This window comes from Staurois parvus, unplaced genomic scaffold, assembly GCF_062004578.1.
Source record: "Staurois parvus isolate SC_StPar_1 unplaced genomic scaffold, SC_StPar_1.0 ptg000472l, whole genome shotgun sequence".
Lineage (NCBI taxonomy): Eukaryota > Metazoa > Chordata > Amphibia > Anura > Ranidae > Staurois > Staurois parvus.
In genome coordinates this window covers 2,006,554-2,027,615 of record NW_028318268.1, presented here as the reverse complement: position 1 = coordinate 2,027,615, position 21,062 = coordinate 2,006,554, and the positions used below count along the sequence as shown (strand labels likewise).

The following is a 21,062-nucleotide window of genomic DNA, read 5'->3' as shown; positions in this document are numbered from 1 at the left end:
GGCAGGAACCCCTGGCATTCTAGCAACCAAGAACACTAGGCAGCAGGAGTTGCCTGCGTCCTACCAACAAAGGATGCTAGTTAGCAGGAGCCGCCTGCATCCTAGCAAGCATGAACAGTAGGTGGTAGTCCTAGCAACCAGAAACACAAGACAGTGGAAGGCACCTGCATCCTAACAACCAAGGACTCTAGTTGGCAGGAGCTGCCTGTGTCCAGCAACCAAGAACACTAGGAGGCAGGAGCTGCCTGCATCCTAGCAGCCAAGGATGCTAGTTGGCAGGAGTCTCTTGCATGGTAGCAACCAAGTGCACCAGGCAATAGGAGTGTCCTAGGAACTGAGAATGCTAGGTGGCATAATTTCCCTTTGCATAGTACACTGTACGCATGTAACATAAACACAAGATATTACGTATTACGAATCCAACATAATACTGAGTACGTGTTTTATCGGAACACACTTTTAAATATCAGGTGAATCATTGTCTCTTAAAAAGAAAAATGTTGATATCTTCCAGGGATTGGCCTACTGACAGAGGAGAAAAACTATTTATAGCCAACAAATATAACTATAAAATAAAACTCCATTTTTATGGACAGAATAGGAATGGGGCAGAAATTCTGGTAAAGTATGGTATGTCCAGCTAAACATTTTTGTGTTTTATACAGAAAAAGGAAGGACCGATACCCCTGTCTTGTTTTTACTGCTATCTGGGGCTCTGTTACAGAAATTTTCCTTCACTTCCTGTCCTAGTGACAATGGTTTCATCAGGCAGAAGTGAGCAAAAATTTCCAACAACAACACAGACAAAATGTAAAGTACTTGTTTGAATTAGAGTAGTGGGAAAGGTTAGAACCCCTGGCAGCAGGAGACTAGTTAGAATTCTGGAGGAGGGGATGAGGCTCAGATCTGCGTATTTGAGGGACCTTGGCCAATCCTCTGGCTGGAGGCTGGGCATGGTGACCAAGGCAATCCTTAACACCTTCCCACATGGCCCATAGCAGATTTACAATCTGCTATAGGCCGAGCGGGACTCTTCTTCTTCTGAGTGGGCACCATATGACATCCTGTCAGAAGGTTCCGCTCGCGCAGAACTGTGGGTGTCCCTGCTGGAAGGTTTCTCCTCCATTGCTGTTCTGGCGACCAGTGATAATGGTCACCAGGACAAATAGAGAGGATTTATCAACCAATTAACAACTATGAACGTTAGTTGGCAGGCGTTGCCTGCTTCCTAGCAACCAAGAAAACTAAGCAGCCTGAGCCACCTGCATCTTAGCAATAAAGGACACTAGTTTGCATAAACTGCCTGCACCTTAGCAACCAAAGAAGTTAGTTGGCAGGAACCCCTGGCATTCTAGCAACCAAGAACACTAGGCAGCAGAAGTTGCCTGCGTCCTAGCAACAAAGGATGCTAGTTAGCAGGAACCGCCTGCATCCTAGAAAGCATGAACAGTAGGTGGTAGTCCTAGCAACCAGAAACGCAAGACAGTGGAAGGCACCTGCATCCTAACAACCAAGGACTCTAGTTGGCAGGAGCTGCCTGTGTCCTAGCAGCCAAGAACACTAGGCGGCAGGAGCTGCCTGCATCCAAGCAGCCAAGGATGCTAGTTGGCAGGAGTCTCTTGCATGGTAGCAACCAAGTGCACTAGGCAATAGGAGTGTCCTAGGAACTGAGAATGCTAGGTGGCATAATTTCCCTTTGCATAGTACACTGTACGCATGTAACATTAACACAAGATATTATGTAGGACGAATCCAACATAATACTGAGTACGTGTTTTATCGGGAACACACTTTTAAATATCAGGTGAATCATTGTCTCTTAAAAAGAAAAATGTTGATATCTTCCAGGGATTGGCCTATTGACAGAGGAGAAAAACTATTTATCGCCAACAAATATAACTATAAAATAAAAATCCATTTTTATGGACAGAATAGGAATGGGGCAGGAATTCTGGTAAAGTATGGTATGTCCAGCTAAACATTTTTTTGTTTTATACAGAGAAAGGAAGGACCGATACCCCTGTCTTGCTTTTACTGCTATGTGGGGCTCTGTTACAGAAATTTTCCTTCACTTCCTGTCCTAGTGACAATGGTTTCATCAGGCAGGAAGTGAGCAAAAATTTCCAACAGCAACACAGACAAAACATAAAGTACTTGTTTGAATTAGAGTAGTGGGAAAGGTTAGAACCCCTGCCAGCTTTTTATTGCTGTTTTGTGTCCCTGCTGCAGACTTTTTCCTCACTTCCAAGTAACGCACAAAATACCACAATGCGTACTTGAGGGACCCTGGCCAATCCCATGGCAGGAGGCTGGGCAAGGCGACCAAGGAAACCCTTGACACCTTCCCGTCTGGCCTATAGCAGATTAGCTATAGCCCGAGCAGGACTCTCCTCCTTCTGAGTGGGCATCACATGACGTCCTGTCAGAAGGTGCCATGCAGCGGCCAATCACAGCCCATATGTACCATGTGATGAGCTTCCAATCACAGCTAATCACAACAAAAGACTGAATGAATCAGTTTCATTCAGTAAAAATGGTTGCTAATGTCAATGAAATGCATTGGTATTAGCAATCATAATGTGCCTAGTGTAGTACAATGTGTTCGAAAAAAAATAGTAAAAAAAAGAAAAGAAAATGTAATAAAGAAAAAAATAATAGAATAAAAATTCTTATTCTTATTTTAAATTTTTTTTTAAATACTATCACCATCAGTGTCCCAGATCACTACCACACCAGTTACATGATAACGCTGTACTGGACTGGTGACAATATGGGGGGTATTTGTATTATCCTGGCGTTTTCATGCCTCAAGAAATGAGAAGGGCAGTCAGTACATTGATAAATTGTCAGATATATGTACTATAGATTGTGGTCTCTATAACTTTCCTACAGACTAAATAATATACACTAATTTAAAGTATTTTCACCAACAAAATGTAGCACAATACATTTCGACCTAAATTTATGAAGAAAGGTTATTTATTTGCAAAATTTTATAACAGATATGAAGAAAAACATGTTTTTTTTTTAAAAAATTTAGATTTTTTTTGTTTATTTAGCAAAACATAAAAAAAAACTCAGTGGTGATTAAATACCAGCAAAAGAAAGCTCTGTTTGTGTGAAAAAAAGTATAGGAATTTGATATGGGTACAGTGTTGCATGACACTCAAAGTGCAACAACGCTGAAAGCTGAAAATTGGCCTAGGCAGGAAGGGGGTGAAAGTGCCCGGTATTGAAGTGGTTAAAGCGGAGTTGCAGCCATTTTTGTGTTTACTAACTATAGCTGCTGACTTTTAATAGACACTCACTTACCTGTCCCGGAGTCCAGCGATGTTCTCACCCGCGCAGTCCCTTCTCTTCTGTCCTCCATGGTGCCGGCATCTACACTGTGGGCACCAGGCTGTGAAAGCTTGCAGCTTCACAGTCTGGAACCCACTGCACATGCGCGAGTCGCGCTGCGCTTCCAAATTGGTCCGGCAGTCCTTTGGGATCTGTGAAAGTTCCCAGGAGACCGCGGGAGGGAGGAGGGGGATCCGAACGTCCGCCTCACTGTGACGAAATGAGCCGGAAGTGGAAGCGGGTACCTGTCAAAAACAGGTATCCACTCCCCCAAAAAAAGGTGTCAAATATGGCAGTGGAGGGGGGGAGGAGGCAAATAAGTGGAGCTTCAAGTATCTCAGAGCCTTGGACAGTCAGAGTAGTGTTAGGTGGAAGATGGACCGAGAGGAAGACGGCGGAAGATGGACCGAGAGGAAGACGGCGGAAGATGGACCGAGAGGAAGACGGCGGAAGATGGACCGAGAGGAAGACGGCGGAAGATGGACCGAGAGGAAGACGGCGGAGGATGGACCGAGAGGAAGACGGTGGAAGATGGAATGAGAGGAAGACGGTGGAGGATGGAATGAGAGGAAGACGGCGGAGGATGGACCGAGAGGAAGACGGCGGAGGATGGACTGAGAGGAAGACGGTGGAAGATGGAATGAGAGGAAGATGGTGGAGGATGGAATGAGAGGAAGACGGCGGAGGATGGACCGAGAGGAAGACGGCGGAGGATGGACTGAGAGGAAGACGGCGGAGGATGGACCGAGAGGAAGACGGCGGAGGATGGACTGAGAGGAAGACGGCGGAGGATGGACTGAGAGGAAGACGGCGGAGGATGGACTGAGAGGAAGACGGCGGAGGATGGACTGAGAGGAAGAAGGCGGAAGATGGACTGAGAGGAAGACGGCGGAAGATGAACTAAGAGGTAGACGGTTGAAGATGGACTGAGAGGAAGACTGGAATGAGCAGCCTAGGAGGGGGCCACAGAGAGAGGAGCCTACCTACAGGCAGGTCACTGGAAAAGAGGATCTCCACTGCCTGAAAATCTCCCAGGGAGGACAGCCTGTGTAGCAGGGAAGGTGCCAGCCCAGCATAAAACCTGCAGGCAGTCACCGACCCACCAAGCTAACAGCAGAGGACAGTGTGAGTACTACTGCACCCCCTGGGCCAGATAAGGGGAGAAGGCAGTCAGGTGCAAGACCCAACTAGCTTCTCATCTACAACTGTTTCTAAATTAACAGGTCTTGGGCCCCCTTGCCCAGGGAACACCCTCAGAGCAGCTGGATAGAGAGGAGGAATCATCCAGGGTCTGAGAAGGTACACTAGAAAGAGTCTTTGGAGCTCTTCAAGGAAAGAGACTGTTGCTATCCACATTTTTGTACATAGTTGCTAAGGAGTTTGTCCTCAAGTTCTGCAGTGCCTCTGGCACCCCATATACCCCTAGACCCCATCCAAGTACTTAACCCCTTAATAAAATGACAAAAAAAAGCTTAAGGACTGTTCTTTGACTCCAGTGTGCAAGGTGTGGAAAATGCGTGTTGCCTGGCCGTGCGGAGCACAGGGGGGTAGTGCTACATGAATTAACATGCAGGTTAGATGGACAAACAGATGGCCAAACAGCTATACAATTGCTTCCAATAAATACAACCCGTTAAGTTTCTATTGATCTTTTCATGCTTGTTGGAATGATTTCCTCTATTATTGCTACAGAAAGAAGTAGTGAAGAGAAGTTTCTATAACATGGACACATACATACAATAAGATTCCCCACTAAGATTTCTCTTCAACATAGCGAACACAATTATTTCACTTTTTTGTAAATGGAAGCAGACTGCATAGCCCCCTGGACTTATACAGCATTCTCAGATAGCGGATTAATTTGTAGGATACCCACCTGCCGTGTATCCTGCAAGAAAGTCTTTCAGGCCAGGTTCACACCTATGCAGCTTGCGCTTGAGCGGTTTCTGCATTGCGTTTTAGCAGCGTTTTGCTTAATTTTTTTTCATTTTTTTAAATTTTCTTGTTGTTAGGCAGAATTAAATTACAAAATGCATCAAAAACGCACTGCATGCTTTTCTGCAGCATCTCTATTGAAATCTATAGATCCAAAAACGCAAAAAAAAAAAAAGCTCTGACCATTTCCAAAAAACGCATTGGGTTAAAATGCGGAGATGTGAACCTGTCCCATAGGAAATCATGTTAAAAGAACTGCTGTGCATTTCCACAAAACGCAGCAGAAAATGCATAGGTGTGAACCTAGCCTTACAGAAAGTACAGCCGCATAGTGAGATGGATTTGCTTCCTTTAGCAACAGAGTCCACAGTATGTTTTTAAATCCAATGGGTGCTTTAACCTACTAGCACTCCTCTGCAATGGACAGAAGGTTGAATTCACATGGGTGGCAAAGGGGTGGTAAAAACATGCGGCTGATCTATGCTTTTACCCCCCTCAACAGACTACCTACAAAATAGCAGGGTGGCCGCAGTCTGTCTTTTCACATTACCGTGGCCATGGCACCTTGAGGTATAGCAATTTTAAACAGACATGCCACATTTGGCAGGCGGTTCTGCTTGCTAAATATGCCCATTGAAGATAATGGGACTGCGCCGTAATGGCGTGCCAACTGCCTACCACATGATTGTAGTGTAGTATTGCAATGCAACTTCCCGCTTAGGATTGGAAAACAAAACAACCCCTTCCCCCAACAAAAATGGGTACTCAATTGCCATGGTGGATTGCTTTTCAGAAGGGCAGTAAACTTGTCACCATCGTAAACAACGCCTAAAACCGGCCATACACTAGTATTATTTTTTTCTAAGTTTTATGTTTTAAGAATGTACCGCAAACTGTCACAGCCGCGTGCCCACACTGAAGATGCCGGCGCCGGAAACACAGGGCGGGTGGTGAAGCGAGCTGCAGGGAGGACACCGCAGGATCGAGGGACAGGTGAGTGGCTGTTTTTTTAAAAGTCAACAGCTACAGTTTTTGTAGCTGCTGACTTTTATTTTTTTTGCAGTTTGACTGGAACTCTGCATTAATGTATGGAATGCATTAGGGTAAAAAAATGTTTAACAATGAAAACCAGCGCAAACCCACATAATCAATTGCATTACTCAACTTAGAAAACCACTTAGTGTTAATAAAAATATATATAATAAATTATATATAAATAAATTAATATAAAAATATTAAATTCATAAGTCCAGTGACTAAAAATCAAGTGAAAAAAAAATCAAAAAATCCCAAAAAATATATATTTAACAGTCCCGTGACAAAAAAAATCAAATAAATTATAATTTTCATTGGATTCTTCCGTGTTTATGATCCCTTCACCATCCACCAGTGCAGAAATCAACATTAACCGCACTCACCAGATAGTAGTGAGTCACACGCCTTTCAGGAATATTAAGGGATCCTGGACCCCCTTTACTTTTTGTGAGACCTCCAAATGCTGTTTCTTCTTATGTATGGGTACCTCTTCTGCTTACTCCTCTCACCGAATCCCCCAAGGAAAATCAGGAAGAAGAAAAGACCATAGCGTGATACCGTAGTAATTTCTCCTCAAAGTAATCTCTCCAGACCACTCACATTCTTTTGCGGGATATAACCCACCTTTTATTCAAAACAACAATAATTTTCTTCCAAAGTGATCCACTTTTCAAGTACACCGACTTTTGAAGAGACCCCACAGCCTCGTATGCAGCAGGATGGCAGACCTCAGCTACAGACTCATCTGCTAAGCTAAGATGGCCCCTTGGAACGCACCGCTCGGCGTGCGCTCCACTCACCGGAAATGACGTCAGACGACGGAACAGGCAACCGGAAGTGCGTCAACGCGTTTCGCCCCACCCACAGGGCGTTATCAAGACCCTGTGGGTGGTGCGAAACGCGTTGACGCACTTCCGGTTGCCTGTTCCGTCGTCTGACGTCATTTCCGGTGAGTGGAGCGCACGCCGAGCGGTGCGTTCCAAGGGGCCATCTTAGCTTAGCAGATGAGTCTGTAGCTGAGGTCTGCCATCCTGCTGCATACGAGGCTGTGGGGTCTCTTCAAAAGTCGGTGTACTTGAAAAGTGGATCACTTTGGAAGAAAATTATTGTTGTTTTGAATAAAAGGTGGGTTATATCCCGCAAAAGAATGTGAGTGGTCTGGAGAGATTACTTTGAGGAGAAATTACTACGGTATCACGCTATGGTCTTTTCTTCTTCCTGATTTTCCTTGGGGGATTCGGTGAGAGGAGTAAGCAGAAGAGGTACCCAGACATAAGAAGAAACAGCATTTGGAGGTCTCACAAAAAGTAAAGGGGGTCCAGGAGCCCTTAATATTCCTGAAAGGCGTGTGACTCACTACTATCTGGTGAGTGCGGTTAATGTTGATTTCTGCACTGGTGGATGGTGAAGGGATCATAAACACGGAAGAATCCAATGAAAATTATAATTTATTTGATTTTTTTGTCACGGGACTGTTATATATATATTTTTTGGGATCTTTTGATTTTTTTGTCACTTGATTTTTAGTCACTGGACTTATGAATTTAATATTTTTATATTAATTTATTTATATATAATTTATTATATATATTTTTATTAACACTAAGTGGTTTTCTAAGTTGAGTAATGCAATTGATTATGTGGGTTTGCGCTGGTTTTCATTGATAAAAGTTTTTTGGTTTTTTGTACCTGTGCACAGCAGCATCTCACGGGGATTTGTATGGTTAATAGGAGAGTCCTGGGCGCTGAGGTTTTGTTTTCTTTATAAAAAAATGTTTAGACTTTAGAAGTACTTTCATAGTTACATAGTTAGTCTGGCCAAAAAAAGACAAAAGTCCATCCAGTTCAACCATTAAAAAAAAAAAAGTTATAATCCTACACCCACAGTTGATCCGGAGGAAGGCAAAAAACCCAGCAAAGCATGATCCAATTTGCTCCTGCTGGGAAAAAAAATTCCTTCCTGATCTCCCGAGAGGCAATCAGATATTCCCTGGATCAACTTTACCTATAAATGTTAGTATCCAGTTATATTCTGTGTATCTAAGAAAGAATCCAGGACTTTTTTAAAGCAATCCACTGAGCTGGCCAGAACCAATTCTTGAGGGAGTCTATTCCACATTTTCACAGCTTTCACTGTGAAGAAACCTTTCCGTGTTTGGAGATTAAATTTCTGTTCCTCCAGACGTAAAGAGTCAATCTGTGATGACCTCAGGGTCATTAACTCAGTATGTTGTGTTTGGCAGGTGGCTCTGCTTGCCAAATGTGCCAACTGAAGTCAATGGAGCTGTGCCATAATGGCGTGCCAACTGCTTAGCACATTGTTGCACTATGGTTTTGCAATGCAAATTCCCACTTGGGGTTGGAACAAAAAAAATAAAAAAAATAAAAATGGACATACACTAGTAGAACTTTGAAATTGCTCATTTTAATAATGTACCTTCGATTTTCTAATCTTTAGTGGGGTCAAATTGATCTTTGTTTTCAAACACCATAGTGAAGAGAAAATTCAAAGGAGGAGGACAGAATTCTTTTTGGTTTGCAAAACAAAATTTTTACAGTGCTCCATTTCAAAATGTTCAAACCACATTCATCCGGTCATCAAATGTACAAAGAGTTTTCATATGAATGTTCGTACAAATGTGAATGGTACAATGGTTCCCCCATTTCAGTCCTCAAGCACACGGGACGTTTTGAGAACACTGGTAACATAAGCTGTGTAAAGTCACGTTAAAAACGTGAGTTTTTCAGCTTTTTTTAATTTTTGCATTAGCGTTTAGCCGCGATTAGCTGCATTTTTCTGCGCTTGCATTTATTAGCAGTTTTTGCCAAAAAAAAATTTTCTTAGGGGTCAAAAAAAAGTCCAAAAACGCAGTTTTACAGAGTTTTACTGTGTTTTTCAGCATTTTTTACAGCTAAAAAACTCCTCTAGAATCCCACTAGTCCTGGGTTTTTTTTTCCAGCAGAAAAACGTTGATTACAGTCTGTGTGTATGGACACATAGGATAACATATTGGGGGGTTTCTAGCTGTAGAAAAAAATGTTAAAAGCCAAAAACAACCGCTGGAAAAATGTCCAGTGTGCATGAGGACTCAATAGGCTGCCCTATGTGTGTGAAAAACAAAAATAAGGTACCGGTGTGATTTTTAAAATCATGCTGTACCAAAGGGCATGGTGATGTGTTACCATGAGTTTTGGTGGGTGCGAACATCGGCGTGTATTCTAGATGCATGGGGGTACCAGTAAGAGTTAATGGCACCCGGTCATGTGTGCAAAAAGCAGTGCGTTTTTGAGTGGTGCATGAAAACGCACAATTTTGCATGCATTCCAGCATCATACCTGGTCTGAACAAGCCCTGACCCCCGGTTCACATATATGCAGCCATGCGGGCCGCGTTTTGCACAGGCACGAAACCCCATTCATGTGAATGGACTCTCGTGCCTCGTGACACACAGGGAATAAGTCCCTGCACTTCTTCTGAAAAAGCAGCCCGCATGGGAACCTCGGTTCCCAGTACGATTGCGTTTTCCAGTGCGGGCAGCGTGCCATTAAAACTAATGGCACCCACCCGTGGGTCCGCATTTCTCTGTGCGGGTGGTGCAGCTGCGTGGATTTTCATGTGGATCCGCAGCAAGACCACCCGCACAGATGTGAACCTAGCCATAGGGTTTGGATGGGCACAGCATTTTAATTAGGCATGCTGAGCACTATTACCCTCGGTTCACATATATACGGGCCGCGTTTTGCACGGGCACAAGAGCCCATTCATTTAATTGTATTCCCGTGCCCCGTGACATGCAGGGAAGAAGTCCCTGTACTTCTTTTTCGAAACGCAGCCTGCACGGGAACCTCGGTTCCCAGTAAGGTTGCGTTATCCAGTGCGGGCGGCGTGCCTTTAAAACTAATGGCACCTGCCTGTGGGTCCGCATTTCTCTGTGCGGGTGGTGCAGCTGCATGGATTTTCCTGTGGATCCGCAGCGGCACCACTCGCACAGATGTGAACCTAGGGCTAGCCCTGGGTTACACATATGCGGCCATGCGGGCTGCATTTTGCATGGGCATGAGAGCCCATTCATTTGAATGGACTCCCGTGCCCTGGGACACACAGGGAAGAAGTCCCTGCACTTCTTTGGAATCCGCAGCCCGCATGGGAACCTCGGTTCCCAGTACGGTTGCGATCTCCAGTGCGGGCGACGTACCATTAGAATTAATGGCACCCGCCCGCGGGTCCGCATTCCTCTGTGCGGGTGGTGTGACTGCACGGATTTTTGTGCGGATCCACAGCGGCACCGCCCGCACAGATGTAAACCTAGGGTTACAGTGTCACAGCCGGATGTCACCTTCATCTGCATGGAATAGGTGAGTGTAGAGATAGGAAACAGGTCATTACAAAACGATTTACTGCATATATTTAAATATATTTGTCACAAAATGTCATTACAGCCTTAAAGGCAGAATGTGGGTAAAGAAGAAAGGAAACATGAACTAATTTTTGGTGTAAATGATACAGGTATCACAGATAAGCTGAAAACAATGGCCTTCTGGTCCTTAACCTGATTCTCAGGCCTCAAATCCAAACAACATTCTTGTAACAGATTGTCCACAATTAAACAATAAAAACCTGAGAGAGGTTCTGACCCTTCTCACTCAGTCTGGGACACGAAGCGAGTTAAAATAGCTGAAACCAGGAACAAAACTGCAGGCATTGTTTGTCAAATGTTATTGCAGAATACCAGTTCTTGGATGGTGGCTGCATTAGTTTTCTTTTTGTAACCACTTCCCTCCAGAGGATTTACCCCCCCCCCCCTTCCTGACCAGGCCACTTTTTGCGATACGGCGCTGCGTTATTTTAACCGACAATTGCACGGTCATGCGATGCTGCACCTAAATGAAATGTATGTCCTTTTTTTCCAACAAATAGAGCTTTCTTTCGGTGGTGTTTGATTGCCTGTGAATTTTTTTTTTTTTTGGCTATAAACAAAAAAAGACCAAAAATATTGAAAAAAAAAACAATATTTATTACTTTTTGCTATTAAACATGTCCAGTAAAAAAAATTTTAAATTCAAATTTCGTCATAAATTTAGGCCAAAATTTAGTCTGCTCCATGTCTTTGCTAAAAAAAAATCCCAATACGTGTAAATTAATTGGTTTATGTGAAAGTTATAGCATTTACAAATGGTGGTATATATACTGTAATTTTTTTTTTATACTAGTAATGGCGGCGATCAGTGACTTATACCGGGACTGTGGCGAGCATTCTGAGGCTGGGGGGAACTGACAAACTGTCACTGACATCCCCAGTGACACTATTACAGTGATCAGTACTAATAAAAAGCACTAACACTGTACTAATGAAAGTGGGCATGAAGGGGTTAACATCTGAAGCGATCAAAAGGTTAACTGTGTGCTGCGTGTGTCTCACTGTGTCAGCACATTGCTTTGTATGGCTGTGCTATGCAGAGCCATACAAAGCAGTGTGCAGGAGCTGACAGGGGAGAGATCTGTATTGTTTACATACAGGTCTCTGACCCGTCAGTGATACTGAGCACGGAAATGCAAAATCACGTATATACAGGGGCGTCCCTAGGGTTGGTGTCACCCGGTGCGGTAACACTTGGTGTCACCCCTCCGACGATCCCCGCAGGATGGATCGGATCTGCAGATTGAGCATAATGGATCGGAGTCCAATCCATTATGCTCCCCAATCCACAGATCCGATCCATCCTGCAGGGATCGCCGCCTTGCAACCTATACGGAGTTAACTGATCTTTCAACATCGGTCCGGTCTGCACATGCTCCAGAAGTGATGTCAGATGGAGGAGGTTCCTGCTATTGCGGCCGCATTTCCTGGTTACAGACAAGTCCCAGATATTGCACAGCCTTACCTAGATCAGTTAACCCCGTATAGGTTGCAAGCCAACGATCCCCGCAAGATGGATCGGATCTGTGGATTGGGGAATAATAGATTGGACTCCCATTCATTATGCTCAATCTGCAGATCCGATCCATCTAGCGGGGATTGTTGGCTTGCTTTAATACATTCCTTTTCATGGAGCTCGTGGAGAGGGTCCGTTGTCACCTGGTGTGATAGGTATCACCTGGTGCGGCACGCACACCCTGCACCCACCTAGGGACGCCACTGCGTATATATGCGTGATTTTGCGCAGACCTACCGCCCTGTAGCAGTATCTTTTGCTACAGGGCGGCAGAAAAGCGGTTAAACCCCTCATCTTACTTCTTGCTGTCTGCGTACCATTGGGGAATTCGCTTCCTGTCCCAGAGACACAACAGAGTCAAAGTCAAAGGAAATCGCTACATAGTGAGGAGAATTCCCCTCCTAATGAGTTGTCACTGGAACAGGTATTCTGGTGACAGCACTAAAACTGTTCGAATCGAAAGAAAACTCTTCATTACGATTATCAAAAGAAAATTCTTAATTACGATTATTGAAGTAAAATTCTTTTGGAATTCGACCATTGTATATCCTGCATGACATGAGAGTAATAAAAACCCTACAGAGGCGCTAATCCTTCCCCAATACACAAGAAGCTGTGTTTTTGTTGCGGTCTCTGTACCCATTGGTTGTAAAAACAGGAGGTTGAGTCACGGTTTTTCTTTCACTAATGCAGGCCATACTTGAGTCGAATTCTAAACTAATTTTTTTTCAAAAATCAAACATTTTGTGTATTTTGTAATCCAATGATGCCACCACTGATTTTGAAATTCGACCAATCAAGCCTTCCATTTCACCTCCTGTTGCTACAGAAAAGAATTTTCATGCCTGGGAATCTCCTTTTCTTTCCAGGTCACAGCTCAATTTCATTTCTTTTTTTATTCTATTTCTCGCACAATTCTCCCATCATTGATTAGAAAATCGGTCGCTTTTTCAAAAAAATTCCTACATGCCGATCACTCAAATTTGATGGCCGCACGTAAATCGGCTGCCGCGGCTCACTAATAGTGTGATAATCGTAAGAAAATTCTTAATTACGATTGTTGAAAGAAATTTCTTAATTACGATTTTTGAAGTCAAATTCTTTTGGAATTCGACCATTGTATATCCTGCATGACACAAAAGTAATAAAAACCTTACAGAGGCGCTAATCCTTTTCCAATACACTAGCAGTTGTGTTTTTGCTGCAGTCTCTGTACCCATTGGCTGTAAAAACAAGAGGTTGAGTCACGGTTCTACGGTCACTGCATTAGGCCATACTTGAGTCGAAAATTTTTTTTTTTTAAAAATCAAACATTTTGTGTATTTTGTAATCCAACTGATTTTGAAATTCGACCAATCAAGCCTTCTATTTCACCTCCTGTTGCTACAGAAAAGAATTTTCATGGCTGGGAATCTCCTTTTCTTTCAGGTCATAGCTCAATCTCATTTCTTTTTTGATTCTATTTCTCGCACGATTCTCCCATCATTGATTAGAAAATCGTTCTCTTTTCAAAAATTTCCAACATGCCAATCACTCAAATTTGATGGCTGCACGAAAATCGTCCGTTGCTTCTGCAGCCCACTAATGGTGCAATCTTCAAAAGAAGCCCTTTCCCAATGCAATAGAAGTTGTGTCTTTGTTGCGGTCTCCGTACCCATTGGCTGTAAAAACAGGAGGTTGAATCACGGTTTTGCTGTCACTACCTTCACACCTGATGTATACATGGGGCGAATTCCGAACAAATTTTCTGCAGAAAATGAGAAATTTTGTGCGTTTTGTAATCCGATGGTGCCACCATTGATTTCAAAATCACCACTGATTTTCTAAAGAAAATTCGTTTGGAATTCGACCCATGAAGGCTGCCTTCACACTTAAGCGCTCCCAGAATTCTGGCAGAAATGCGTGTTTCTGTCCCTATTTTCGGAAAGGAGCTAAAAACGCAAAAAAATGTGCGACAAGCTGTGAAAATTTGTTCAGAATTCGCCCCATGTATACATCAGGTGTGAAGGTAGTGACAGCAAAACCGTGATTCAACCTCCTGTTTTTACAGCCAATGGGTATGGAGACCCCAACAAAAACACAACTTCTATTGCATTGGGAAAGGGTTTCTTTTGAAGATTGCACCATTAGTGGGCCGCAGAAGCATCGGACGATTTTTGTGCAGCCATCAAATTTGAGTGATCGGCATGTAGGAATGTTTTGGAAAAGCGAACGATTTTCTAATCAATGATGGGAGAATCGTGCGAGAAATAGAATCAAAAAAGAAATGAGATTGAGCTGTGACCTGGAAAGAAAAGAAGATTCCCAGCCATGAAAATTCTTTTCTGTAGCAACAAGCGGTGAAATGGAAGGCTTGATTGGTCGAATTTCAAAATCATTGGTGGCATCGTTGGATTACAAGATGCACAAAATGATTGATTTTTAAAAAAAATTAGTTTAGAATTCGACCTGCATTAGTGAAAGAAAAACCGTGACCAGGGGCGGACTGACCATTTGGAAACTCGGGCACTGCCCGAGGGCCCGGGGTTAGTAGGGGGCCCCATGAGATGCCCCTGGTACCTTTTCCATAGGCTTTTTTTGAGTTTGGGCAAGGACACAGGGGCCCCATGATCCCCTATTGCCCTGGGGCCCCATGAGTTGTCAGTCCACCCCTGCCCATGACTCAACCTCCTGTTTTTACAACCAATGGGTACAGAGACCGCAACAAAAACACAACTTCTAGTGTATTGGGGAAGGATTAGCGCCTCTGTAAGGTTTTTATCACTCTCGTGTCATGCAGGATATACAATGGTCAAATTCCAAAAGAAATTTACTTCAAAAATCGTTACTGAGAATTTTCTTTCGATAATCGTAATTAATAATTTTCTTACGATTATCACACTATTAGTGGGCCTCAGCAGCCGATTTGCGTGCGGCCATCAAATTTGAGTGATTGGCATGTTGGAAATTTTTTTAAAAATGAACGATTTTCTAATCAATGATGGGAGAATCGTGCGAGAAATAGAATCGAAAAAGAAATGAGAATGAGCTGTGACCTGGAAGGAAAAGGAGATTCCCAGCCATGAAAATTCTTTTCTGTAGCAACATGAGGTGAAATGGAAGGCTTGATTGGTCAAATTTCAAAATCAGTGGTGGCATCATTGGATTACAAGATGCACGAAATGTTTGATTTTTTAAAAAAAAAAATAGTTTTCGACTTATGTATGGCCTAATGCAGTGACCGCAGAACCGGGACTCAACCTCCTGTTTTTGCAGCCAATGGGTACAGAGACTGCAACAAAAACACAACTTTTAGTGTATTGGGGAAGGATTAGCGCCTCTGTAAGGTTTTTATCACTCTCGTGTCATGCAGGATATACAATGGTCGAATTCCAAAAGAATTTGACTTCAAAAATCGTAATTAAGAAATTTCTTACGATTATCACACTATTAGTGGGCTGCAGCAACCGATTTATGTGCGGCCATCAAATTTGAGTGATCGGCACGTAGGAATTTTTTTGAAAAAGTGACCGATTTTCTAATCAATGATGGGAGAATCGTGCGAGAAATATAATCGAAAAAGAAATGAGAATGAGCTGTGACCTGGAAAGAAAAGAAGATTCCCAACCATGAAAAGTCTTTTCTGTAGCAACAGGAGGTGAAATGGAAGGCTTGATTGGTCGAATTTCAAAATCAGTGGTGGCATCATTGGATTACAAAATGCACAAAATGTTTGATCTTTGAAAAAAAATGAGTTTAGAATTCGCCTGCATTAGTAAAAGAAACACCGTGACTCAACCTCCTGTTGTTACAGCCAATGGGTACAGAGACCGCAACAAAAACACAACTTCTAGTGTATTGGGGAAGGATTAGCGCCTCTGTAAGGTTTTTATTACTCTCATGTCATGCAGGATATACAATGGTCGAATTTCAAAAGAATTTTACTTCAAAAATCGTAATCACTTCAAGTAGAACTAAAGGCAAAACCTTATTTATTGATTTTGGATAGAATAAGGCCCCTCTCACAGGATCGCTCCGATTGAGTCCACCTGTCAGTTTTTCAGGTAGACCTGATCAGACCCTCCATTCACCTCTATGGAGCGGCGGGTGTAAATTGACTTGTGTCTGTTCACACCTGCCTGCCTCCAATCCCATTGAATTTGATCCTTTCTCCTTCCGTCCAGCACAGGGGTCTCCAAACTGCAGCCCGTGGGCCAGATGTGGCCCTCTGCTTGCCTTTATTTGGCCCCTGGGGCACTATTCTTTCCACTGACAGGCAAAATTCCTCCCACTGACACTAATGACGGGGCACTATTCCTCCCACTGACACCAATGATGGAGCATTATTCCTCCCACTGACACCAATGATGGGGCACCATTCCTCCCACTGACACCAATGATGGGGCACCATTCCTCCCACTGACACCAGTGATGGGGCACCATTCCTCCCACTGACACCAGTGATGGGGCACCATTCCTCCCACTGACACCAGTGATGGGGCACCATTCCTCCCACTGACACCAGTGATGGGGCACCATTCCTCCCACTGACACCAATGATGGGGCACCATTCCTCCCACTGACACCAATGATGGGGCACCATTCCTCCCACTGACACCAATGATGGGGCACCATTCCTCCCACTGACACCAATGATGGGGCACCATTCCTCCCACTGACACCAATGATGGGGCACTATTCATCCCACTGACACCAATGATGGGGCACTATTCCTCCAACTGACACCAATGATGGGGCACTATTCCTCCAACTGACACCAATGATGGGGCACTATTCCTCCAACTGACACCAATGATGGGGCACTATTCCTCCCACGGACACCAATGACGGGGCACTATTCCTCCCACTGACACCAATGATAGGGCACTATTCCTCCCACTGACACCAATGATGGGACACTATTCCTCCCACTGACATCAGTTATGTAATTTTTTTTTACTCCCACTGACCCCCAAGTCTATGGATTGGTTTCCTCCCACCGATGCCAGGGCATTTTCTACTTTGCCTGGCCGTAGTCAGGCTCCTCTAAAGTTTGAAGGGCATTAAACTGGCCCATTGTGTTGAATGTTCGGAGACCCCTGGTCTAGCGGATCGGAGGATAGTCGGGTGTCAATGGACAGCTGGCCCCTTTACACCCGGCCGCCCATAGAGCAGAGCGGGATATATCTGTGTCCGCTCTGCATAAACGAAGTGGATACGGACCTGTCATCCGCCTGCTCTGCACAGATGACGCACTGAGCAAAGCAGAGTCCATCCCATGTGAAAGAAGCCTAAGGAAGGATTGTAACCCCTGTCAGATTTTTTAACCTCTAAATCCCATTGGGGAAATTTCTTTCCATTTCCTCTCCCATAGCAAAAACAGGAAGTGAGAGAAAATCCCTCCAATGTGAGGGAATCCCTGGTTGTCACCATTGAAAGATTTCCCCTCTATTCTTGTTCTGGTGACAACCAAGAAATTGGGATTTTCTTCCGTTCCTGTAATAACGGTGAACAGGAGAAATAGAGAGGGGGGGGGGGGTCTCTCTCTAATGGGGACACAGACAGCAATAAAAACCTGACAGGGGTTCTGATACCTCGCCAATTTATCCAAATCTAAGAAAGTGTCACCATTATACAGATCACTTTGTGAGCAGATCACTGGGAAGGGCTCCCCCCCCCCCCACACACACACACAGAGGGCCCCCATACCTGGCCAGGCGCTGAGTCTCTCCCCCCAGCCTCCTCTCCAGCTCCTCCCAGGCGGGGGGCGGCCCGGCAGATGGGAAAGCCGACAGATTGAGAGCTTCGGAGACCTCCTCAAAGCGGGCGGCGAAGTCCTGGAAGTCGATGATACCGTCCTGATCTACATCCAGCCTGCGGAACAGGGGCCGCACCAGACTGGGCTGCACCCCCAGATCCCTGCACACCGCCGCAAAGTCCTCCAGCTCCACCAACCCGGAGCCATTCACATCGCAGGCGGCGAACAGACTCCGGAGCTGGGAGAGATCAGGGGCTGAGCCCATCCCCTCCGATGGGGGAAGGGGGGGATTCCAGCAGAGTCCTCCTAGGTGATCAACATGGGTGATACCAGCCAGAGACACCAGATCCGGAGAGGGAGAGCACTGCAACTATGTATCAATGTGAAGATCAGCACTGCAACTATGTATCAATGTGAAGATCAACACTTCCTCAATGTATACAAAGTATCAATCTGGTGATCAGCACTGACACTATGTATACAATGTATCAATGTCAATGTGTATCAAATATCAACACTTCCTTTATGTATACTATATATGTATGTAGATTGCGTCTCCCTCTGTGTATACAATGTATCAGTATGTAGATGAGCTCCCCCTCTGTGTATACAATGTATCAGTATGAAGCTGAGGTCTCCCTCTCTGTATACAATGTATCAGTATGATGATGAGGTCTCCCTCCCTGTATACAATGTATCAGTATGATGATGAGGTCTCCCTCCCTGTATACAATGTATCAGTATGTAGATCAGGTCTCCCTCCCTGTATACAATGTATCAGTATGTAGATCAGGTCTCCCTCCGTGTATACAATGTATCAGTATGTAGATCAGGTCTCCCTCCCTGTATACAATGTATCAGTATGTAGATCAGGTCTCCCTCCGTGTATACAATGTATCAGTATGTAGATGAGGTCTCCCTCCCTGTATACAATGTATCAGTATGTAGATCAGGTCTCCCTCCGTGTATACAATGTATCAGTGTGTAGATGAGGTCTCCCTCCCTGTATACAATGTATCAGTATGTAGATGAGGTCTCCCTCCCTGTATACAATGTATCAGTATGTAGATCAGGTCTCCCTCCGTGTATACAATGTATCAGTGTGTAGATCAGGTCTCCCTCCCTGTATACAATGTATCAGTATGTAGATCAGGTCTCCCTCCGTGTATACAATGTATCAGTATGTAGATGAGGTCTCCCTCCCTGTATACAATGTATCAGTGTGTAGATCAGGTCTCCCTCCCTGTATACAATGTATCAGTATGTAGATCAGGTCTCCCTCCGTGTATACAATGTATCAGTGTGTAGATCAGGTCTCCCTCCGTGTATACAATGTATCAGTATGTAGATCAGGTCTCCCTCCGTGTATACAGACAGAATGTTATATGGAGAGGAGTGTCATTCCATCCAGTTGTTGATCCCAGAAGTTGTAGAACTTCCCGCAGACTCCAGTGTAGCCATGGTCGGTGTGCTGTCAGTGTGTCTCCCGGGTAGCAGTCCTCAGTGCCCGCTCCAGGATCAGATTAGGAAGTCCGATCTCCTCTTTGCCTGCTCCAGCCTTCCCTAATGTTTCCCATACACCTTCCTTGCAGCTCCGCCCCCACACACCTCTGCGTCCCGAGGCTCCTCACAGTGCCCGCCCCCTGCTCCACCCCTCACACATTGGGTCTCGTTCTCCTTGCAGTTCCCGCCCCCTACACCACCCCTACCTCCACTCAGTGCCCGCCCTTGCTCCACCCCCCCACCTCTGTGTCCTGGGCTCCGCTCAGTGCCCGCCTCCTGCTCCACCCCTCACACATTTGGTCTCGTTCTCCTTGCAGTTCCCGCCCCCTACTCCACCCCTACCTCCACTCAGTGCCCGCCCTTGCTCCACCCCCCCCCCCCCCACACCTCTGTTTCCTGGGCTCCACTCAGTGCCCGCCTCCTGCTCCATCCCTGTACTGCTCGGTCTCTCGGGCTCTGTCCAGTACCCGCCCCTTGCTCCACCCCCACACACGCCTTTGTGTCTCCGGGCTCCGCTGAGTGCCCGCCCTTTACTCCGCTCTTGTCTCCAGCCTGCACCTAATTCTTTGGCCGTAGGCTAAGGTCAGCACAAGTGACAGTGCTGGTGTGACCACATATTTTCCGGCACACCTCACCCTCCACACAGGAGGATCACACTCTACGGATCTGCTGCAGATTGCATCATTAACCCCTTCTAGGGACCCAGATCGGAGATATGTTTGTGTCATCCTTGATCTGTTAACAACATTTTCTAAATGTTTCACAAATATGTTAAAAATCAGCATTTTTTTGCTAGAAGATTACTTAGAACCCCCAAACGTGAAATATTTCCTGAAAGCAGAGGCCCTGGAGAATAAAATGGTGGTAGCTGCAATTTTTTTTGATATTTGCAAATGCAAGTGCATAGTCCAAACGCACACGTTCCCGCGTTAAAAAATGGCTGTGTGTATAAGTGGGTGCTGCAGCGACCGTCGGCTGGAACCGAACAGAATCAGCGAGGGAGAATGTCACCAGCACACCGAGGATCACCAATATGGGTCCAAACGTTTTAATAAACCATCACATAGTTACAGCAAGGCAACGTTTCGGAGTCTCGCAGGACCCCTTCATCAGGCATGTGACCACACATTGCCTCGCAATGTGATGGTTTATTAAAACCTTTGGATCCATATTGGTGATCCTCGGTGTGCTGGTGACATTTTTTCCTTGCTGATATTTGCAAAGGCTCTTATCAAACACAATTTTTCTAGAACAAATATATGTAAAGTGGCTGTAAAGGCTCAAGGTTTTTACCTTCATGCATTCCATGGGTACATCACCCCAGCCCCCCTTACCTCCTTGGTGCTGGCCCTTTAAGGGTTTCAGAAGTCGGGGAGGTGGGGGTGGGGTTTTAGGGTCATGTGATTCACTGTCAAGGCAGTCTCATGATTGGGAAAGGTCCCGATCGAGAGAGGAGATCGGGACCTTTCCGTGAATACTTACATGTGCTGGGAACGCACAGGGCGCACGCTCTCAGCACATATGTTTCTCTTGATTGCACACAAATGTGCGGCCGTTCGGCGTCAAGGGCCAGACGCCA

The 21,062-nt window shown here is 45.0% G+C and overlaps 1 protein-coding gene across 2 annotated transcripts in view; it reads right to left on the bottom strand.

Annotated features, from left to right (window-relative positions):
• LOC149452441 (ras and EF-hand domain-containing protein-like) overlaps positions 1-19,575 on the bottom strand; it is a 109,205-nt gene extending 89,630 nt beyond the window's left edge. For both annotated transcript variants that reach the window (XM_089689385.1, XM_089689386.1), the window contains exon 1: positions 17,932-19,575. In XM_089689385.1, the coding sequence (XP_089545511.1) occupies positions 17,932-18,245 (314 nt within the window). In that variant the 5' untranslated portion in view covers positions 18,246-19,575. The remainder of the gene's footprint in view (positions 1-17,931) is intronic.
• Between the last annotated feature and the right edge of the window lie 1,487 nt (positions 19,576-21,062).